Raw genomic sequence first — 24379 nt, 5'->3', positions numbered from 1 at the left:
AACAATGATTACAGACAAGTAGTGAAATGTTATTACTATTATTTCATTAATAAGAGTAAAATATTAATAGCGGGATTAGTGAATTTGTTCAAAATTTATTACTATTATTTCATTAATAAGAGTAAAATATTAATAGCGGGAGTAGTAAATTTGTTCAAAATTTATTTCATCGTAATTTTAGGATATGTTATAAAAAATATATTAATGATAAATTTATGGGTTATGCAACTTTAAGTAATTTTATTTGATGAAAAAAAAATTTAATGGTAGATAGAGGTAGCCCGAGCGAAGCCGGGCACCAATACTAGTACTATATATATTCCAGAAACCAAGGGACTTCTATGTAATTAAATAAATCTATACAAATTAATTATACTATATAGCTTTTAATTGATAGCGTTGTGCGATAGACCTGAACAAGAGACTTCAATGTAAATATTATATAATTTTGGTTGAAATATAAATTTAGAGAATACCAGAATATGTTGAATTTCCTTAAAATAAACAGGCTCCACTTATGATATTAATTAGTATAAAGATGTTAATTATTTAACACACATAAATATAATATAAGTATGTTATATTTTGGAAACTATTAAAAGCTAAATAAATCAATCTAGATTTCCAAAAAATATATATTTCATAATTCATTAGATTTGTAATTTAATTAGTAAATAATAATGATTGCTCTTAAATAATATTCTAATCTAATATTTCAGATTTATTTAAATATATAACTCTAATACAACTCGATAATCAATTACTATGATAGTGGGGGTGTTTGGTAAACGGCGGATTGAAAAATTTTCAACATATTCAAGGCTTTTAGCATGTTTGACTTACCAATCTACTATTTTGAGTGTTTGGTAAATGGCATATTGACAGAGTAGATTGGAGCTCAATCTACTGTTTTCCAATATGCTGCTCTACCTAGCATATTCACATTAGTAGATTGTGAAATATGAATCCGTCAACAATTTACACATAAATACAACAATTTATTAACCAAAATCTGCTAATTACCAAACACTTCTACTAAAATCTGCTAATTGAAATATACTAGTCAAACCTGTTAATCCAATCTGTCATTTATAATCTGCTTGACCAACCTGCTTCTGCTAATATCAATCTGCTGATTACCAAACAGGGCCAGTAACTACCAATGTGAGTAATAAAATCAACAATAATAGAAACGAGAGTAGTGAAAGTCATACTAGCCGTAACGAGAGTAATGAAATTAACAATAACAAATGCGGGAGTAGTGAAAGAAAAAATAATGACGGCGGGAGTGGTGAACGTGTCTCATAATTTGTTGATTAATTTTACCACTCATCATAATTTCAAGATATAAATTGTAAATGTATGTATTAACCAAATTTAAGGAATCATATTTCATAGAAAATAAATTTTAAATGATAAATAAAAGTAGCCCGTGCGTAGCAACCGAGCATCAAACCTAGTATCTTAGGTTATTTTTAACACAAGTGTTACTTCCCATAAATGAGAAACAGAATCAAAAGAAAATGAAAAAAAGACCTATAATATTAGTTCCAAAGATTAGCCCAGGCGAATAGAGCAGTAGAGAATTAAAGAAAGTCTATCATCAAAAATATTCTATAAACCAATAGATAAGATTTTCATTAGTGAATATTTGGAAAACCTTGATCATTATTTCATTTATTTAATATTCAAAAGCGGTGGACATAATCTCAACTCACAATTAATTAGCATATACTTAGATACATAGATATTGTGTAGGGTTCTCTCCAAAATCACCTTAATTTGCAGATACCCTCCCTCCATATACTTTTTGTATATAAAAAGTAAGTTTAATAATTCCTCATCATTTGGAATGAATTTGTGAACTTTGGGTCTTATTTTTTGTCGATCATTGTTTTGGTGAGTGTGTGTTCATGATTTTTGTCATTGCAATGTTGGGCTGTGTTTAATTTTGATGTTATCATTGTATAATAACCGTTTTAAAGAACAAAGTTCTGGGCTTTCTTTTGAATTCTGGGTTTTTTTGTCTTTGATGATCATGAATTTTGTTTAAGATATTTAAAAAGTAAGTTTCTTTTCTTGAAATTATAGTTTATTTTTCTTTCTTTTTTAAAGTTTATTATTATTACCTGCTTCAATTCAATTGTTCATTGGATTGGATATTCAATTTAGTTGCTGTTTTCTTAAGTACTATACATGCTTTTTTATAGAAATTTTTTTGCCTCACAAATTATCATTTTAAGCTTGAGACGGGTCAAGTATCGTACCACTTATGATTCAGTCAAAGGAGTTGATGATAGTTTCAATCTTTTTTGTTGATGGAATTGTTATTTAAATTGTGATTTTATTGCTAATCTTGTTCATTTCCTTTCATTGACATTATGTATGTATTGTGCTGCATATAGAGTGGAATCAGGATAACCTAATGGAGGAGAGCTTAATGGAGAGTAGGGGCCAGAAAAGACCTGAAACCTCTGATGAATTACATGTCGATAAGCGAGCTTGTAATTCGGTTGAGTTTAGACCCAGTTCATCAAGTATGACCCCTGATGCAATTGTTACACCAACTAGCTCAGATTTTGATCCACAGGAAGAGGGTATGGAAACTTCTTCATCACCTTCAGCATCAGGGCAGTCTGAGGCTGATGAGGAAAGGGATTCTCCGTATAATTCAGATGATTCTAATGATATGAATGATGCTGATCATCGATATAGCAGCCTTCGGGAGTATCAACGTAGTCAGTCATCTCGTGATAGTTCTAAATTTAATGGGCTTATATCTAGTTTGAGTAATGACGGTGATCCTTCTGTTCAATTAGTAGCTTTGACTGAACTTTGTGAGCTTTTATCATTTGCTGTTGGAGATTCAATTACAACCACATTAACTAATCAGTTAGCTCCTCTTCTTGTAAAGTTGGCAAAACACGAGAGCAATCCAGAAATCATCCTTTTGGCTATTAGGGCTTTAACTTATTTATGTGACGTTTCTCCACGATCAGCCACTTGTCTTGTGAGCCATAATGCTCTTCCTGCTTTGTGCCAGAGGTTGATGATAATAGAGTACCTTGATGTAGCGGAACAAGTATGATGCATTTCTGCTTCACTGAATTTAATTGTGCGACTCTGTGATTAAGTACTCTGAATATTCTTAACTCTAATCAAATGAGTGTCTTTTTATGTGTAGTGCTTGCAAGCATTGGAAAAAATTTCACGTGATCAACCAGTTCCGTGCTTAGAATCTGGGGCAATAATGGCTGTTTTAGGCTATATAGATTTCTTTTCCACGACCGTCCAGGTAAGTTCGAAAGAGTAACGTGAAAATTTTCTTTTGGGCTATGCTAGTGCACCTTGTACCTTATGTGATTTCATGTGATGGTAATTAATTGTTTCGCTTTGACACGTATAATATATGTAGAGAACTGCACTTCGCACCGCTGTTAACATATGTAAGAAGCTACCATCTGAGCGGTCCTCACTTGTCATGGAGGCAGTTCCCCGGTTGTGTAATCTTCTGCAGTATGAAGATCTGCAGGTCTGTAGTTTATCAACTTTGTGCCTCCTTTGTCAGATAATTTAGATATTTCCATTTTTTTTTTTAACTTGATCAACTGGCCGTATTTAATAATTATATGTCTGCTGATGTCCTTTTAATCTGCGGTCTCGTTTTGACATGTGTGTGTGTGACTCCGCAGCTTGTGGAACTCGTTGTCACTTGCTTGATCAAAATAGTGGATCGTGTGAAAGGCTCTCGTGAGATGTTGGGCGAGCTGTATAATCATGGCCTTATAGATCAAGCCACTCATCTTATTAATTTGAATAGTCGGATCACGCTAAGCCAACCAACTTACACTGTAAGCTCCCTATCTTTTATTTGAATATGCACCACACAGCTTTGGCGTTGTCGTCCTTTTGCATTAAATTATCTTTTGATTTCTAACCGTATTTTTACAAAGTGGCCAATGCTTAGTTAGGCATTAGCCAAAATGCCTCGGGTGCCATCACAGGTGCTCCCTTGTGCATATGACAAAGCTATAGAGGCGCACAATATGGGAATTCCATATTTTTTTCTTCTGATTTTTCTGATGCCTTTTACTTTACTACATTATCCTTTTCTTTAACTTCCTACCGCATACATATTAGCCCACTTTAAAATCCAGAAAGGGGTGTTGTGGCGCATATTTTATTTTGAAAATACAAATTGGTTCGCAAAAATAGTGTCTTGTGTACTTACCTGCGCCGTGTGCCTCGTCATTGCCTCGATGCACCTTTTAAAACCATGTCCGTAACAGAAAGGCACTGGGTCATAAGTCTGGTTTTATCTTTGAAAAATAGGGTCTCGTTATGGCAACTGCCCAAATTGCGTCTGGATCAACGGATGCTGTAAGAAGTCTTTTCGAGCTTAACATTGGCAGCATCTTGAAGGATGCATTGTCTAACTCTGATCTTTCTCATGGAATACTGTCTTCTGCTGTGGACAAAAATTGCAATCAGGTATTTGGTTCATTTCTTTTTATCGTTTCCTCGTTACTAAAGTATGTTGATTGTTGTGTACTACTTCACGGATTGAACACCTAATTCAAATGCTTGCACTATAAGTGTTTTGTTGTCATCAGCTGTCTAGTAATAAGCTTGTTAAGCATCAAAACCTAATCTGCTAAAATCAAAGGAAGTGTTGGAAATGGTGTTTTGACTAGAAATTATTAGTGTATGTCCTATCACACAACAAGACTTAAAACATGTACACTTGAGCACATTGTCATGAAAAAACAGATAATGGTTCAACCATTTTGGAAGACTTCTACATGCTTTGGAGTTTAGACTACACACTAATGGTTTGCCCATTTGGAAGATGATAATTGATGGTTTCATTGTTTGGAAGATACCATAATGTTCACTTTTATGAGGAAGAGTCAATATGAGGTGTTGTAGGTCTGTAAAAGGTTGTTTGGTCTTTCTTAGTTTGCTGTTGCAGTGTTGCCTACATATTAATATGTCATTGTTAAAGGTCCAAAATTATGCGCCATCTATTAGAAATTTAGAAGCTTGTGTTGCATTCATATGTTCGAACTATAGTTGTGGTTATCCTCCATTCTAATGGCAAATGGTAAATCTGAAATCCATTTAGATGAATTTCTTGATGTTGCTCTTATATTCTTATGTTCCCCAACAATTGAGAAACTACTTTTGCCATTAGATCTGATGTCCAATAACACTAAAAACATTGCTTCAGCAAAACTTGGATGGTCGGAAAGGAGAAAACTTCTCATTGGAGGGAGATTACTGTTCTTTGAATAAGCTTGTCAAGCATACATCTCTACTTCCTTTCTGTCTTCAGAATCCCGGTTAAGGTTAAAAATTCTATGGAACAATTGATGAGGAATATGAGATAGTGTTGAAGGGGCGGGAAAAGGGATCACCTCGTTAGTTGAGATCGAGTTTGTAAAGCCGAGATAGTAGGGAGGGGGTTTGTTCTATGGTATCTAAGAGAAAGGACGATTTCCTTGGTGGGGAAATGGTTGTGGCGGTTTCCTTTGAACAGCCTTAGAGCTTGACTATAATTAGCAGCATTAGACCTGTCAAAATCTCACCCGACCCTTAAACTTGATCCGACCCGTTTTTTCCAGAGTCAAGACCTGAACATCTCGACTTGTGACATGTTCGACCAGAACCCGAAATGACCCATTAATTTATGGTTGAAACCTGCCCCGATCGGGTTGACCCGTTGGGTCACAGATAAATCAAGAATTTTATTAAAATCTTACTGATACGAGTACGGAAGCGTAAACAAAATAAAAAGTGTTGTGGAAGGGAGTCGAACTCGTGCCTCTCGGTTTGGAGGGACGAGGTCAGTTACTTACCACGATATTTGACTAAAAACCGCCGAGTTTCAAGTCAATAAATGCTTAAAACAGCGACGCCAATCGTTGTTTTAAACGAGATTTGAAAGACCGTTCAAATCTGATTTTGTGATCAAATCTTGATCGTTTTCTGAGATTTCTATATTAAACTTCTGTAATTAATTCCTAATACAACCTAAGCTATTTATACTAATAATAATGAATAGTTCTAATGGAAATAATACTCCTACTGTCCTATGCTTAAGGTAATTCTACTGACGATAGAAATCGTCATTATTTTAATCAAGTACTCCTACGGATGATGGAAATCATCTTTATTTTAATTAACTAACTACCCCTAGCTAACTTGCATCCTAGTCGAACCTGACTACGCGACTCATTTATCTAGTATGATTAGGACTCCTATGCAGAGATTTGCTTGTCTATTGAGTAGACCCGAGTTCGACTCTCCTTCTTGCTATTAACAACCAGAATTGTATCATCCCCTCCCTCTTGAGAAGGAATTGTCCTCAATTCTTGGAGACTCAACCCACCGGGATCAAAGAATACTAATACAACCAGTAAACAGGCAAACACTAGCAATAAATCCGCATACAAGAACGAATCACCCTTGATGCCAAGCCACGCCTCGTTCCTTTTTCTCAATTTCAGAATCCTCTTGTGCCAACCACCCCACCACCCTCCGTGCACAAGCATAGATAATTTATCACGAACTTCATGGTCGATCAAACAAAATGAACATGATGATTCCTCCTTAGTCACGCCCAATCGAACAAATGAGGATGTGAATGTTCTTGAAATTTCTTAGGGTTAACCAGGTATTCATAGCCATAGCCAAGAAGTCCTAACCCGACACCAAGAGTCGTGAGCAACACGGTGCCTTTGAATCCGTCTTCGCCGTTTCCTCAACTCCATAGTCATCAAAGACAAAGTGGTCGATTGAAATCAATTGAGGAATCAATGTAGTCGCTCCATAACTCATCCTTGCCAAGATCCTTTTCAAGCTTGCTTTCCATTGCTAACATGGTGAGACTCGAGTTTTTCTTACAACCAGAACGCATAGTATTTGTAGCCTCGGATGACATAGGCTTTAGAACGATCCTTTTCCCCCTATCCAACAATTCGTAATCATTGCTCCTTCCTCTATGCACCACATCTCGATCATACTGCCAAGGACGGCCCAAAAGAATGTGACAAGCATCCATGGGAACCACATCACATAAGACTTCGTCTTCATAAGGACCCATCGCAAAGCACACACGGACCTGCTTTGAAACTTGCACCTTCTTACCATCGTTTAACCAATGCAATGCATAAGGCTCGGGATGAGCTGTGGTTGGCAAAGCTAGCTTCGAAACCATCTCACTAGAAGCTGCATTTGTACAACTTCCACCATCAACAATCACGCTGCACCATTTATCCCCGACTTGACACTTGGTGTGAAAGAGTTGGTCCCTCTGCTCGGTCACAATAGGCTCGGTTTTGGCCTGCAAAGTCCGACGCAAGACAAGTGTAGTGTCATAAACAGGGGCATTGAAAATAACCTCATTATCCTCCTGGATGCTTTCTTCATTTGTGAAAAATAAACCTTCTTCTTCGATATGCTCATCACTCAATTCATTTCGATAAGAATTAGCCTCCCTTAGCGTGACGATTCTCTTATTCGGACAAGAATGCTTGTAATGACCGAATCCATGGCACTTAAAGCAACGCACTTTGGATAAATTTTGCTCCTGGGCACGGCACTGTTTGTCTTTCGGCGGAGGATTTGGATTAATTGAAGATTTCGAGTTCGTACTGCTGGAACCAGTTGTAATTTCGGGTGCTTCAAGTCTGTTCCATGGAAGAAATTGCGGAGTGTTGCTGGACTGGTTACTGCTGTTCTTTGATTGGGCTTCAACTCTCAAACTTAAATTACAAAGCATATCAAAGGATGAGTAGTTCTGCAAATCGACAACAATAGCAATAGAACGGTTTAAACCTCGACAGAATCGCGCCATCTTCTGTTCTTCTATTTCATCGACTTCACACAACATAGCGAGCTTTTCGAATTACGTAATATACTCCGCAATACTCATACTCCCTTGCATTAATTCTGCGGATTTACGGAATAAATCAATCCTGTAATTGTTTGGGATATACCTCTTGCGTAGTTTGCGCTTGAGTGACTCCCAAGAATTCATCTTTTCTTTGCCTCCCCGAGCACGATCCGCCTTAAGATTCTCGTACCACAAGGATGCGTTTCTACTCGCTTTAGAACCGCATATTTGCACCTCTTTTCGTCATCTATCTCTTTAAATTCGAACATCCGTTCGATTTTTCTTTCCCAGATCGAGATAGTCCTCCTGGATCGTGCTTCCTCCGACGGGCAATTCAGATCTTGAATTCGTCTTGCTGCAACACACGGCGAGGCTGCATTCGTCCAGCACCCTCGGGCAGAGTTCGCAACACTTCTCGAATTCTATTGACTAGATTGTCTTCGTCGTAACCGTCCATAGTGACAGAGGATCAGGAGCCGAAGCTCTGATACCACTAATGATACGAGTACGGAAGCGTAAACAAAATAAAAAGTGTTGTGGAAGGGAGTCGAACTCGTGCCTCTCGGTTTGGAGGGACGAGGTCAGTTACTTACCACGATATTTGACTAAAAACCGCCGAGTTTCAAGTCAATAAATGCTTAAAACAGCGACGCCAATCGTTGTTTTAAACGAGATTTGAAAGACCGTTCAAATCTGATTTTGTGATCAAATCTTGATCGTTTTCTGAGATTTCTATATTAAACTTCTGTAATTAATTCCTAATACAACCTAAGCTATTTATACTAATAATAATGAATAGTTCTAATGGAAATAATACTCCTACTGTCCTATGCTTAAGGTAATTCTACTGACGATAGAAATCGTCATTATTTTAATCAAGTACTCCTACGGATGATGGAAATCATCTTTATTTTAATTAACTAACTACCCCTAGCTAACTTGCATCCTAGTCGAACCTGACTACGCGACTCATTTATCTAGTATGATTAGGACTCCTATGCAGAGATTTGCTTGTCTATTGAGTAGACCCGAGTTCGACTCTCCTTCTTGCTATTAACAACTGCACTTGTATCATCCCCTCCCTCTTGAGAAGGAATTGTCCTCAATTCTTGGAGACTCAACCCACCGGGATCAAAGAATACTAATACAACCAGTAAACAGGCGAACACTAGCAATAAATCCGCATACAAGAACGAATCACCCTTGATGCCAAGCCACGCCTCGTTCCTTTTTCTCAATTTCAGAATCCTCTTGTGCCAACCACCCCACCACCCTCCGTGCACAAGCATAGATAATTTATCACGAACTTCATGGTCGATCAAACAAAATGAACATGATGATTCCTCCTTAGTCACGCCAATCGAACAAATGAGGATGTGAATGTTCTTGAAATTTCTTAGGGTTAACCAGGTATTCATAGCCATAGCCAAGAAGTCCTAACCCGACACCAAGAGCTGGTGAGCAACACGGTGCCTTTGAATCCGTCTTCGCCGTTTCCTCAACTCCATAGTCATCAAAGACAGGCGGTCGATTGAAATCAATTGAGGAATCAATGTAGCTGCTCCATAACTCATCCTTGCCAAGATCCTTTTCAAGCTTGCTTTCCATTGCTAACATGGTGAGACTCGAGTTTTTCTTACAACCAGAACGCATAGTATTTGTAGCCTCGGATGACATAGGCTTTAGAACGATCCTTTTCCCCCTATCCAGCAATTCGTAATCATTGCTCCTTCCTCTATGCACCACATCTCGATCATACTGCCAAGGACGGCCCAAAAGAATGTGACAAGCATCCATGGGAACCACATCACATAAGACTTCGTCTTCATAAGGACCCATCGCAAAGCACACACGGACCTGCTTTGAAACTTGCACCTTCTTACCATCGTTTAACCAATGCAATGCATAAGGCTCGGGATGAGCTGTGGTTGGCAAAGCTAGCTTCGAAACCATCTCACTAGAAGCTGCATTTGTACAACTTCCACCATCAACAATCACGCTGCACCATTTATCCCCGACTTGACACTTGGTGTGAAAGAGTTGGTCCCTCTGCTCGGTCACAATAGGCTCGGTTTTGGCCTGCAAAGTCCGACGCAAGACAAGTGTAGTGTCATAAACAGGGGCATTGAAAATAACCTCATTATCCTCCTGGATGCTTTCTTCATTTGTGAAAAATAAACCTTCTTCTTCGATATGCTCATCACTCAATTCATTTCGATAAGAATTAGCCTCCCTTAGCGTGACGATTCTCTTATTCGGACAAGAATGCTTGAAATGACCGAATCCCTGGCACTTAAAGCAACGCACTTTGGATAAATTTTGCTCCTGGGGCACGGCAGCCTGTTTGTCTTTCGGCGGAGGATTTGGATTAATTGAAGATTTCGAGTTCTTACTGCTGGAACCAGTTGTAATTTCGGGTGCTTCAAGTCTGTTCCATGGAAGAAATTGCGGAGTGTTGCTGGACTGGTTACTGCTGTTCTTTGATTGGGCTTCAACTCTCAAACTTAAATTACAAAGCATATCAAAGGATGAGTAGTTCTGCAAATCGACAACAATAGCAATAGAACGGTTTAAACCTCGACAGAATCGCGCCATCTTCTGTTCTTCTATTTCATCGACTTCACACAACATAGCGAGCTTTTCGAATTCTGTAATATACTCCGCAATACTCATACTCCCTTGCATTAATTCTGCGGATTTACGGAATAAATCAATCCTGTAATTGTTTGGGATATACCTCTTGCGTAGTTTGCGCTTGAGTGACTCCCAAGAATTCATCTTTTCTTTGCCTCCCCGAGCACGATCCGCCTTAAGATTCTCGTACCACAAGGATGCGTTTCTACTCAGTTTTAGAACCGCATATTTGCACCTCTTTTCGTCATCTATCTCTTTAAATTCGAACATCCGTTCGATTTTTCTTTCCCAGTCGAGATAGTCCTCCGGATCTCGTGCTTCCTCCGACCGGGGCAATTCAGATCTTGAATTCGTCTTGCTGCAACACACGGCGAGGCTGCATTCGTCCAGCACCCTCGGGCAGAGTTCGCAACACTTCTCGAATTCTATTGACTAGATTGTCTTCGTCGTAACCGTCCATAGTGACAGAGGATCAGGAGCCGAAGCTCTGATACCACTAATGATACGAGTACGGAAGCGTAAACAAAATAAAAAGTGTTGTGGAAGGGAGTCGAACTCGTGCCTCTCGGTTTGGAGGGACGAGGTCAGTTACTTACCACGATATTTGACTAAAAACCGCCGAGTTTCAAGTCAATAAATGCTTAAAACAGCGACGCCAATCGTTGTTTTAAACGAGATTTGAAAGACCGTTCAAATCTGATTTTGTGATCAAATCTTGATCGTTTTCTGAGATTTCTATATTAAACTTCTGTAATTAATTCCTAATACAACCTAAGCTATTTATACTAATAATAATGAATAGTTCTAATGGAAATAATACTCCTACTGTCCTATGCTTAAGGTAATTCTACTGACGATAGAAATCGTCATTATTTTAATCAAGTACTCCTACGGATGATGGAAATCATCTTTATTTTAATTAACTAACTACCCCTAGCTAACTTGCATCCTAGTCGAACCTGACTACGCGACTCATTTATCTAGTATGATTAGGACTCCTATGCAGAGATTTGCTTGTCTATTGAGTAGACCCGAGTTCGACTCTCCTTCTTGCTATTAACAACCAGAATTGTATCACTTACTCCATCCATTCAACCCCAATTTACCCATTTATCTTTTACAATGCCAATGCGCATTTTGCATCGTCAATATCTTTCAAATATATTCGTAACAATTATAAAAGTTTAATATTCTTAAAAACTAATCAAACAAGATCCGCATCGTCAATGCTTACATTAAAAACGAATTTGAAGTTTTTTTGTACTTATGGATAGTATCAAAAATAGAAATGGGTAAATTGGAGTTCAAGTGAGGGATTATTATTTAATTATGTTTGAAAATATAATTAAAAAAATTAATTTTAGTACGTTAAATTACAAACACATTAAAAAAATCAGTTTTATTTAAATTTTATAACCAATAATATAAAAAATAGTAATTATTAAAATAACTTAATTTCTATAATTATTTCAATATAATTAATGTAAACATTGAATATGATTAGAATATTAATATTAATTACGCTATAATTTTTAAAATAAATATTCTTATTATTTAAAAAATGGTAAAAAAAAAGCGTTAAAAACTATTTTTGAGTCGTATTCTGACCCTAACCCGGGATTCCCTATGGCCCAACCCGTATTTTGAGCCGACCTAGCTGCCTGACCCGTTTGACCGGTCTAAGCAGCATGTATGACCTCCATTGTAATGGTTGGGACAGTCTTGGAGCTTGACTTCTAAACCATCATTCCCTTTGAAGTTTCAAGTTTGTGACTTCAAATTTTTTACTCCTTCCCACTGATATATTCACTCCTTGTCATTGATTTCTTCCACTTCTCCATTTTGGCCCACTTCATTGATCCTTCCACTTTCTCAGTTTTTTCTTTCACTTTCCTCTCATGCAAGTGGCCCACCTACTTTTTCCCGTCACTAATTTTGTATTGGTTTTTTATTTTTCTTAAGTATTGTGCCATTTTTAAATAGGAAGAAATCAAAGAAATAGAGGGAGTCTAGGGTAACAACGTAACAAACAAATCATTTAAGGACAAGATTTTGGAATGATGTTTGGACAAGGGATACGTCTTTTGCTACTATGTTTCCATCAATATAACAACTTCTGGTCGCATCGACGCTCCTGTTGCAATGTTGTACATCAACAACTATTTGGACCTTCATTAATGTAGAAACCCTCACGATCAGGAGGTTAAAGAGCTTTCTTGATCGAGGGAAAACCACATTTTATGCGGAAGATATTAGGGTATTGGCCAGTGATGGCAAGGGCTCCTTCACATATAAATTTTCCTTTGAACATCTCAATATACTTTCATAATTCTGGTTACCAATTTCAGTTGGAATTACAAGGCTCCTTTGTAGGTTCAATCTTTTGTTTGGACAGACTATGGTGTTGGGTAGTATCAATAGTAATTATATGCTGCATAAAAGAAGGCCACCAAGCGACATTTCTCCTAATATATGTCTGATGTGTCAGTGCAACAGTGCGGATATCTTGCACCTGTTTTTGCACTTTCCATTGCTCAGTCTCTATGGGTACAACTTTCCATTGCAACTTGCAAAACACTGTCTGGGCATATGGCTTTTTGTAATCTTCAAAACGCTTTTTGTAATCTTCAAAACGGCTGTGTTTCAGTGCCACAGTCTTGATTTAATATATGAGGAGGACTCAGTTGCTGAAGCAATACTTTTAATATGAAATGAATCTCACGAAGCACCGGTGCTCAGTCTCTTTAGGGTTCATGGCATTTTCAGCCTTGCTTTTGCTTACTTATGTTATGCTTCATGGCATATCTCTGGAACAAGGGGAGAGCGTTCTTTTCCCCCTTTGTTCTGCTATATTGCGTATAGGGTTGAAGTTGTGTACTTGTGTTCATTACTTTTACCACCTCAGCAAGTTGATGGGGTGTTACTTTAGTATCACAATTTGTATGTCTGATGAATTCCATCTAATAAGTCAGTTGTTACTTTTCTCTGTTTTTTTATTTTTTGACATCACAGTTACTTATCCGATAAAGAGAAGAATTAGTTTTGAATAACTTCATTTTATGTGAAACAAAACATTTAGCTAAAGTTACTGCATTATGCAACCATCTATTTTGACCTTGATTTTTTAGGTGCATGAAATTCTGAAGTTGCTACATGAGCTACTTCCTAAAGCAACTAGAGGTAAAAAAACCGTCTTATCCAGCAAGGAAAAGTTGCTGTTGGATCATCCTGATAAATTGCAGAAGTTTGGAACCGATATTTTTCCTACATTGGCGCAGGTTGACCTTTGAATTAAAATAAAGACAGTTTATATCAATTTGTTTTAAGGTTTTCTTCTTTGTTTATTCCTTGTAATAATTATTTATTTGCAGATGGTTAACTCTGGTGCAAACACAAGTGTTTGCTATGGGTGCCTTTCCGTTATCAGCAGACTTGTTCATTTTAGTAAATCAGATTCCCTCTTTGAAATGCTCAAGGAGATTAACGTTGCTAGGTAAGAAATTTGAAAATTTCCACCTTTTGCGCCCAAGGGTTTGGGCTAATACCACTTCGTTGACCCAATTTTTATACAATTTCTCACTTTAATGATCTCATGATTTCTTACTTTGGCTACCCAATCTTTCATGGTAGCCTAACCCTAAATCATTTTGAGGTTAAGGGATTGTTGTTGTTGTTGTTGGTGGTGGTGGTACTGGTTACCCAATCCCGATCATGGTTAATGTTTAAGCATAAGATAACATATCAAGTGATTCTGATGGAAATCTACAGGAAAGAACATTTATACTTGAAAACACTTGTGATTTGGATGAAAATTCGGTTCTAATACAATTTAGGGTCAGTAACATGGAAAACAACTTATAAAACCCCAGGGCACAAAAATTGGAATTAGCTTAAAGGGGAAATTTTTCTTTCTATTATACTATGCAGACCGTAGACAGAATTCGATAGTACCACCACTATTTTTTTTACTGATGTTCCTTTGATCGAATGGCAGCTTTTTGGCGGCGGTTTTCACTCGCAATGATCATCATGTTCTATCACTAGCTCTACAAATTACGGAAATAGTCCTGGATAAGCTTTCAAATATATTGATGCAAGCTTTTATTAAAGAAGGTGTTCTCTTTGCTATTGATGCTCTTCTCATGCCTCAGAGCTGCTCGCAGCAAACTTCTCCCATACTTGATTGTATCCAAAGCGGCAAGAAGACTGGAAAGGGGGCGATGAGGTGCTTGTGCTATGATTATCGTCCCTCACGTCTAGTGTCCACCTCAAAATCTAAAGCATGCAAGCTTGACAAAGAGTCTGTTCATATTATCGCTGAGCGAATTAAAACCAAGTACTTTTCTGTAGAATTACTTAGCTCCCAGGGAATGGTGACTGGTGTACTTCAGGACCTTAGATATTCTTCGGCAGCAATAACTGATCTTCTGACCATATGCACAAACAGTGAAGCAAGTGCTCACATTGAAGAGAAACTTGGTCATATATTGGACAAAGTCATACATCAACTTACTGGAAATGAGCCTATTTCTACATTTGAGCTCATTGAAAGTGGTATAGTAAAGGCATTGTTGAGCTATCTGTCGAATGGTTTGTATTTAAGCAAAAAATATGTTCCTGATGATGATGTTAGGCAAATGTATGATGTTCAGAAAAGATTTCAGGCTTTTGCAAGAATAATTCTGTCAAAAGATTTGCCTATATCTTTGCTAGTGAGGAAATTACAACATGCACTATCGACTGTGGAAACGTTTCCTACTATAGTTGGTTGTACGGCCAGGCAGAGAGGGTCTTATGCAACTGTACCTACTGGACGCCACACAACATATCCGTGTTTCAGAGTCCGTTTTGTGAAACGAGAAGAGGAGCTGTCCTTAAATAATTATGCCACAGAAGTCGTTACTGTTGATCCTTTCTGCAAGGTGGATGAAATTGAACAGCACCTGATTTCCAAAGTGTGCTCAAAAAAGGTCGGAGCAGAAGGTAGTCCTCAGGCTTGTCCCGATCCCAAAAATGCATCCATTGAGGATCCAGTTTATTATGCTTCCATTCCTGGCAAAAGTGAGGAATGTGTGGGGTCCGAGAGATTATATAATCCTTCACCCGATATGCAGGTTAGCCATTGCCTATGTCTTATTGGGAAATTATTATAACTAATGTTTAGGATACAAAGGAAAATGGCAACTGGTATTTGATTTTCATGACTTGTTAAATATCCCTTTATCCTACTGTATAGATATTAGTAATTTAGTGTAACAACAAAGAATTGCACAGGCCCTGTTAAAAGGCTTAAAAAATTAGGAGTTGATGAGATCGTGAGAGGAAAGGGAAGACCCCCCCCCCCCAAAAAAAAAAAAAAAAAAAAACATAGATAATGATGACTGAAAAGATATGCGTTTTCTCCTTTATTGATGAATATCTGGCATTGGAGGTGGTGGTTCTGAGGAAAAGAATTTGGATAGATGATGGAGCTCGATACTTTCTTATATATTTTACTTGGTTTACTTTTAAGGCATTCCGGATCCTTAATTCTATTTCGTTTTAATCTTTTCTCTTGATTTAAACTTTTAAGTTTTTATAAAAAAAATCCGGAATTCGATTTTAAAACCTGTAAGTTTAACTTGACTTTGTATTACATTTTCGCTCTCCCTTTGTTTTTCATTTTCCCTTTTCTATTCGCATTTTGAGGTGTGCGTTCACCCATGGAAGGTTCTCAAGGATGATTCATGTCAGCCGACCCCAAATCATTTTGGGATTAAGGCTCTGATGTTGTTGTTGTTGTAATCACTTCCTCATTATCCTTTTTAAAAGATTGGGATTACATTTTCTTTTGATTATTATTTTTGTTTAAACTTGGTAGTATTCATTTAAATATCAGATCAGTTGTCTTCTAAAAGTTTTCAGTGACTTTCTTAGCCTTAAATGCATAAAATTAAATTGGTAAATGAAATTCTTCCCTCATTTCATTTGAGCAACGTCAATGTACGGTTACTTTTGTGCTTGCACTAGTTGCCGTTAGTCTACTTTAGAACAGCAGGTGGCCTACATTTGTTCTCCTTAGTTGGCTTATGTGCAACCTGTGGCTTCCCGAGCGGAACAGGAAATAGGCGATGCACCATATTAGCCTATCATGAAGTTCATGCAACTGTTGCAATTCTGTTGGTGGAACCTAATGTGGTCTTCTATTTATTTAACTACTGTGGTAGTTCTTTACTGTTTTCCTCAGTAGTGATCAGACTAGGTCATTGACTTGGTGGTGAGATTGTTTGTTCGCAGTATTTACCTAAATATATTGGATGCAAATTTATCCATTGTGTTGTAGAAAACTATGTTCACTGTTCTTCAATGTGAGAATTTTCAATTGTCAAAATTTTTACTCTTCACGCAGGAGGAAGGAGATGGTAAATCACATTGGTCGCCAATGGATACATCTGAGTTAAGGCAGACAACAATTGATGGATCGAAAGTCATGGGTGAAGGTCAATCTGTATGTTTGATTCAATTCCGTTACTTTCTTAGCGTAGCTTTTACTATTTAACCAAGTTGTATATCACACTCTATGGCCCTATGCAGTCCACATTATCAACTTCCATATTTATATCAATTCTCAATTCTCAAGATTGATGATTGAATTTTTTTATAGATACGTAATTAATTTAAAAATTCTCCAAAAGGAAAATGAGATGCACCATTAATGGTACCCACTCACTGCCGCACTGGCTACCTTTTACTTTTACTTGTATTTTGACATCCCCCAAATATGTGGAGTTGAACACCAAGCATGTGAAGGGCTCCAATTTTTAGCTATAACTGCTCTTTTTGTTGAATGCTGCCTGATTATGCTGTTGTAACCTGTACCCGTATCTTGCATATTCAGGGATCCTCTGAAGATGAAATCCATTCATCAGAAGCAAATACTAACCTGATAGGTGAGTGCGCACCAAACTTTGTGCCATTTGGTCAGATTTTTAGTGGAATACAGGGATTACAGTTTTTCACATATATTGTCTAACCTAGAAATGACGAATTTTATTTTGGGTATTAAGAAAAAACACTGCACATTCATGACATCAATTTTGAAATGCTCAAATGATGTGCATAAGTGCTGATTTCTGTGATCTCTGTCAGAAGTGGAAGTGTCATGTGATTATTTAACTTGTTCGTCTGTAGCCATTCACCATTCTTTTCTTCTGGAGTTTGGTGTAAGAAAGCAAAATAGCTGCTTTTTGTAATTTCTTTTGTTGTTGTTGTTGATGCTGCTGCTGCTTCATGCAATTCCCGCGTAATATTCGTTATAGGTCTAGAATTAGTGTAAGCCTTGTTAACATGTAGGTAAGGCTTGCCATTTGTAAGAGTTCTTGAGGCATTGGGGTTATGTTGTTGTATTTGAGATGTAAACCATGTCTTTTATAGATAGATGCTATCTTTCCAGTTAAACCCATATGATGAGTTTCCTGAAAAAGAATCTTCTCCTATTCAGCTGCTGGCCTCATTTCTGGTGACGAGGAACATTGCAAGGAGCAGTGTAAAGCATCGTCTAGCGTTGAGGATGCTCCTTCAAAATTGGTACTTTATCTTGAAGAGGAGCCACTAGAGTACTCATCCACACTATACCAGGAAGTTTTTCAAAGACAAATGAAGCCACAACATGAACTTCGAGATTTTTCTAAATTATGGAGTACTACATACACATTATCTTATAAGAGAGTTAAAGCTACTGAAGCAAGAATTGAGAAGCAACAGAACAACTTGCATGATAATGGTGCATCAGAAAAAGTCTTACCTCTCCTGCCGGTTATGCCACGTCTCTTCAACAGTCATGACCAGAGACTTGGCTCTACAGTGGACCCTAAAAGCCCCGTCAGTGATATACTACATCTGCTTAGAAGTTTAGAAACAATGAACAGATTAGCTAATGATCTTCTCTGTTATGAAAGATTAAATGCGTTTGGTAATGGTAGCATGGATGACTTGGATGGTTTAAAAGCAGTAGTTCATACTGTGTCAAGATATGAGTTTGTGAGTAACAAGTTAACTGAGAAACTAGAGCAGCAAATGCGTGATCCTTCAGCTATGCATATTGGTGCCTTGCCTTTGTGGTGTAGTCATTTGATGTTCTCTTGTCCATTTCTATTCAGCTTTGAGGCTAGATGCAAGTATTTTCAACTTGCTGCTTTTGGTAGACAGTGGGTCCTGCCTAATATAGTAGAAAGGAGATCTTCTTCTAGTAGTGTCCCTCGTAAGAAATTCGCGGTGGTACGAGACCAAATTCTCGAGTCAGCCACTCAAATGATGGAACTTTATGCCCAAAAAAATGTTGTTATTGAGGTGGAATATATTGATGAAGTGGGTACTGGTCTTGGTCCTACTCTGGAATTTTATACATTAGTGTGTCATGATTTTCAGAAGAATGGCTTGGGTATGTGGAGAGGTGATTACATGTCTCCTACTATGAGTTACTGTCAGCAGGGTACTAGTTTGGGGCTTTTCCCACGGCCTTGGTCACCAAAATCTAGCAACATTAATGGGATTGAGTTCGCTGATGTTATAAAGAGGTTTATTCTATTAGGGCAAATTGTGGGAAAGGCTCTTCACGATGGAAGAGTTCTGGATATTCCCTTCTCTAAGGCATTTTATAAACTCGTTCTTGGAAAGGTAATCGTACATTGTTCAACTTCTGTTTTCATATGTTATGCTTTGCATCGTTCATCCAGCCTTCCTTCCTCCAATCCGAGAATTAGCAAGGACTTGGATTTGGGGAGCTAAGCAACATTTATCTCATCAATTGTTTTTTTTTCCTTCTTCTGTTAGGAGCTTTCTATCTGTGATATTCAAACATTTGATCCTGAGCTGGGAAGAACTCTGTTGGAGTTTCAAGCTCTTGTCGACAGAAGGAGATTTCTGGAAGTCGGCTGTACAAAAAATGTACCACACGGTGTCATTTTAGGCTTTCGGGGTTCAAGTGTTGAAGATCTATGTCTTGATTTTACTCTCCCTGGATACCCTGATTACATTCTCGCTTCCGAGACGGATGATAATATGATGGCAAGACTTTATTTGATTTTATTGTTTTTTTTTTTTTGGGTTGGGATTAATATTATTGCATAATAATGTATTGGTTATTTCCATAGGGATATCTTTAACCCTTTTTTTTTCATTAGGTTAGCAGTAGTAACTTGGAAGATTACCTCTGCACGGTGTTAGATGCAACCTTATATTCCGGAATATCCAAACAAGTAGAAGCTTTTAAGTCAGGATTGAATCAGGTTTTATTTCTTTTTTAAGGCACTTTCCGTTTGTTATTGTGTCTACAGTACATGTCTATTCCACTTACCCTAGTAGTTTCGTTTTAGATTCATGGTTCAGTTCTTCTAACATGGACCTAATTTGTGCTGTGCTTTTCTATACTCTTTGGAACTTTTGTAATCGTAGGGAACAATTTTGTGACTTTTGAATAATCGATAAACATGTTCTGACATAGGCAATATTTTCTCTGCACTTTTGAGTTGAATAATCGATAAACATGTTCTGACATAGGCAATATTTTCTCTGCACTTTTGAGTTTTGCCAACCATCTACTGCCTCCTAGAATGTTTAATAACATAGGAGACCACAACTGCCCCTTCCTCTTTATCAAAATCATTGATGTTTGATGATTCGACGATTTCTCGACTTCAGGTACAATTGCTTAAGTGCTTCTGTGCTTGTGGCTGGTTGAATACGTGGATTTTTTGTACTTGCCCACAGTCTGCTTCTTATATTAGTGCCTAGACTAGATATTCAAATAGTTAGCACACCAGTCTTGTGCCAGAAACCAGTGTTGATGTTCGAGTGAGACAATTGGCCTTTATGTTGCCTCAGTTTTCAGGTCTTCGATGTGATTAGTGAATAGTTGACTAGTTTATAGCTCCTTCGCAATAGTATACTTCAGTCTTGTATTTAGCTTTCCTATTTTTCTTTTTTTTTTGGCGCATGATTAACAAAACAGATTTTTGAATATTTTGTCAGTTAAATTACTCTATTTTCAGGTCTTTTCTGATAAACATCTTTATCTTTATACCGAGGATGAGCTTGAGCGTCTACTCTGTGGGGAACACGATTCTTGGGTGGTATGCATGACCATTTCTTTCCCGTTAATTCATTTAAGATACTTTGTACTAAATATTTCTTCTGGTTGTTTTGACAGTCGCTTGACTTGTTTGATCATATCAAATTTGATCATGGTTACACTGCTAGCAGTCCTCAAATTATCAACGTCAGTTTCATACTCTTTATTTTAATTTGGCTTAAAATTGCAGATTTTCATGTTTGAGCTAACATGGATGTTATGGATTTCAGTTATTGGAGGTTGTGAGTGAGTTTGACTACGAGCAAAGACGTGCTTTTCTTCAATTTGTAACTGGTGCACCACGACTTCCTCCCGGTGGTTTGGCTGCCCTTAATCCAAAGATGACAATTGTGCGCAAGGTCATTACGCACTAAATAATTAATTTTTAATTGTTGATTTCTAAAGTTGCTTCATGTTCCGAGTAATTGATTTTACACTTTCTGAATATTAATGCGCATCATGGTCTTCCATAGTAGTTGTATAATAAAATTAAGACGCCAACAGTCTGAAGTTTAAGTTCTTTAATAGATTTGAGGTTACTGTTAATATGTCTATCTCTGGTTGTTTGACCTTTTCAATGCCTATGCACAGCTTTCTAGTAACTCAGTCGATGCAGACCTTCCGAGTGTCATGACTTGTGCTAATTATTTGAAGCTACCCCCATATTCTTCCAAGGTATGTCATTACAGTGGTTTTTTTTAAACGTGAATTTTTTGCTTTACTTCAGCATATTCGACATTTTTTCAGTTGTAACCATTGCAATTGTCCATAGACACCAGCCGGCTAGGTTACGGGATTCGCGTAATTGCTTAACGAATCACGAATCGGTTCGCCCGAATTACGAATTCGAATTACATCGAATTTTGGTGTTTGGTTATAATTTTATCGAATTATGCTCTATTTTGAGCGAACCGTGTATTAGTATTACAAATTCGAATTGGTCGTATGAAATTGCAAATTATCAAATCTTTCTTTTAGTAATACACTACTATATTTTGAAAATTTATAAAATATCTGTGGCATCCGCTAAACCTAGAAAATGGCTTATTTGGGACGTGGTGGGTCATTTGGGTGTGTTATACACTTCGGATTGGGTACTCTTTGGCTTTCGGGTCTGTCTTGGGTGAACTAAGTGAACTGTTCTTGGGTCAATTCATGCGCGTCACTTCAGGGTCTTAGCCTCTTAGGTCAACCTTTTCCGATGGGGTAAGATTTGTTAGGTCTACCAATGATTTTAATAATGAAATTTTGTCATTTTGAGGGGTCTGCTATTGCCCATAATAATTCTTTTTTTGACATTCGGGGGACATATTTATGCAGGAGAAGATGAAAGAGAAGCTCTTATATGCGATTACTGAAGGGCAAGGTTCCTTCCATCTATCATAGTCTGCGCTATAATTAGTCAGTCAGAGTAGGTGCTCCAGTGTACATAATAAGAACGAAGGATGGTTTGTGGTTGGAAAGAGGTTGCCTGAGCACGAGATTGACTTTTGCAACTGCTAAACCAAAACTCGCAACTGGAGTTGGTCTTTTTTGCCACTGCTAATCTGAACTCTGTACATAGCAGGTATTGATATATATAGTTTAATTTAGGAGTTGTACAGATGAGGATAGAAGGGTTTAGGGCTAATCATAGGTACCGTAATCTTTTATCTTCTAAAAGCTAACAGTAGTGTTTTTGTTTGAGGATGATGACTTTATCAATACTGGTACTTGAATGAATCTCGACTTTTGGTAATGTTATATGCCTTTCGCCCTTTCTTTTTCCTTCTGTGTATTCTTTCTTAATAAGTCTTGCTGGAGACAGAGTATTCGTCTTAAATCTTAAAACGGGTCAAATACTAGCACATGGGGTAATAAAGACAGCTTTTGACATTTCCTACGCAACTTGCCATGTGATTTGGTATATATTTAACCCATCTTAAGCTTAAGACGGGCATTATTTGTCTTAAATGAGAATTTGTGTTTCTTCTCTCTATAAAGGGAACAATGAAGGCACTTTTTATGCTAATGGAATTTGAACTTATCTCGCCCCTCAACTATGGTATGTATACTAATGTATGTGTCTTCCCTCTTCAGGAGGTTGTTTCGGATTTTCATGCATACGGTTTTTCTGAAGTTCGACTACAAGTCACCATCACTTGATTTCCTAAACTAACTCAAAAGTGCATGTTTAGCAATGCATCTAGCCTTCTACCTGTCTCGGAGGTTTTTTAGAGTTTGAATTGGATGTCACTAGGCTAAATTATTTTCTGATTTAATCGGCATGTATTGAGGCCTTCCACCACCACTCTTAGCCACCAGTGGCCCTTCTAGTAGGCTAAACTAGCCTTCTACCGAAGGAATGACACTCTGGATATTCACCCAAAATTAAATGGCTGGGATATGGATGACGATTTAAAAAAAAAAAAATTAAGGTAGATTATGGATATGGGTGAATATCCTAAAATTAAAGTTTGTAATTAATTCTTTAAAAAAAATTAATAACTATCTTAATTAAAAAAATTACCTTAAAGTTCCTTTAAAAATACTTTGCAAACTCTGTTGGGGTTTTATTGCCAAAGTAATCTTTAGCCCACTAAGAGTATAACACCACTAGTCCACTCCATTACTTACTACTCCCTCCTATTCATTTTAACTCTTTCCCTTTTCTTTTTCCATCTATTCATATAACTCTCCCCCTTTTCTTATTTAGTAAAGTTTTATACTTATTTTAATCACCTTACCCCACAACAATACCCCACAATACTCATACTTTATCTTATTTTAATCACCTTACCCCACAACAATACTTATTTTAATCATCTTACCCCATAATAATACCTTCCCTCTCTCCAATTACCTTACACCACCACAATACTTTACAATAAAATAACTTAATTTGCGTGTCCTTTTGAAAGGGGAGAGTTAAAATGAATAGGAGTGAGTACTACGTATTTACTAATACACAGATCTCAAATATCAATTTTTATCCCAAAATATTTGTCTCTTTGAGGAATTGATTCAAATACCTAAGACCCTAACCCTAGCAAACAAAAAAAATTGTGTTTTATGATATTTATATTTGATTTGAAATTGGTGTACTTGTATTCCAATATATATTGATTGCCTTTCAATCTTATTGTCTCAATTATTTTTACGATATCTTGTAACAACCTGAATTTTCAGAACCTTGTATAATAAGTCCAAAATATGAAACATCGGATACACTACATATCCGAGTCATTACTATTCTCAACTAACTTAAATATAAAGAATATGAAATACTACAATTATTTCTAAGAAATTACAAGAGCACAAATTGTTGAGTGAGATGATCTCTTTAAAAGCCAATTAAATAAGGGAAAAAAAAAATGACATCCACTACTGTCAAAGTGTGAACCAACTTCATCGACACCAGATTTATATGGTTATTCATTCATTACTCTCAATCTATCTTCTTGTTTGCCTTCCTGCTACCCCAACCAGGCAGCCATTGTCACCACCTCGAATGCCAACCTCAAATCCAGCCTCAGATGCCGACTATCTTCTCCGCCTAACTTCTCCACGCAAAGATTCATCTCAAGGCCATAATTTCTTGTTTAAAACATTCGGTTTTCAAATTGAAATTGTTAGTCTTTATCTAGAAAACTTAGATGACAAAAATAGAGCAATATTCTGAACCTGTGACAGAAAGAAATAAAATAAAATAAAAACTTGACTTTTCTTCATAATAATATGAAGTTTTCAATCTAAAATTG

General features: G+C 37.1%; 1 protein-coding gene across 4 annotated transcripts; it reads left to right on the top strand.

Annotated features, from left to right (window-relative positions):
* The first annotated feature begins 1495 nt into the window (after positions 1-1495).
* LOC141647694 (E3 ubiquitin-protein ligase UPL4) lies at positions 1496-22406 on the top strand. Of its 4 annotated transcripts, none has more exons than XM_074455986.1 (19): positions 1496-1823; positions 2406-3082; positions 3185-3295; positions 3416-3532; positions 3693-3851; positions 4333-4491; positions 13660-13809; positions 13903-14024; positions 14526-15645; positions 16920-17018; positions 17409-17460; positions 18012-19186; positions 19343-19576; positions 19693-19797; positions 20560-20640; positions 20718-20786; positions 20870-20998; positions 21231-21314; positions 21960-22406. In XM_074455986.1, the coding sequence occupies exons 2-19, from the start codon at positions 2426-2428 to the stop codon at positions 22023-22025; spliced, it is 4689 nt and encodes a 1562-aa protein (XP_074312087.1). In that variant the 5' UTR covers positions 1496-1823; positions 2406-2425; the 3' UTR covers positions 22026-22406. The 4 variants fall into 4 exon arrangements, with proteins under 4 accessions (XP_074312087.1, XP_074312089.1, XP_074312090.1 ...); XM_074455988.1 differs by having other exon boundaries at positions 1497-1823; positions 20560-20637; XM_074455989.1 differs by having other exon boundaries at positions 1810-1899; positions 20560-20637.
* The last annotated feature ends 1973 nt before the right edge of the window (positions 22407-24379 follow it).

Source organism: Silene latifolia, chromosome 3 (genome assembly GCF_048544455.1).
Source record: "Silene latifolia isolate original U9 population chromosome 3, ASM4854445v1, whole genome shotgun sequence".
Classification (NCBI taxonomy): Eukaryota; Viridiplantae; Streptophyta; class Magnoliopsida; order Caryophyllales; family Caryophyllaceae; genus Silene; species Silene latifolia.
The sequence above is the reverse complement of the archived record's forward strand: the minus strand, read 5'-3'. Positions and strand labels throughout refer to the sequence as shown.

Bases quoted from the DNA above. Each gene is read 5' to 3' on its own strand.
- LOC141647694 (XM_074455986.1), top strand. From the start codon at position 2,426: ATGGAGGAGAGCTTAATGGAGAGTAGGGGCCAGAAAAGACCTGAAACC. The intron at 3,852-4,332 runs GTAAGCTCCCTA...TTTGAAAAATAG, and splicing joins TAAGCCAACCAACTTACACT to GGTCTCGTTATGGCAACTGC. The intron at 20,999-21,230 runs GTCATTACGCAC...GCCTATGCACAG, and splicing joins AGATGACAATTGTGCGCAAG to CTTTCTAGTAACTCAGTCGA.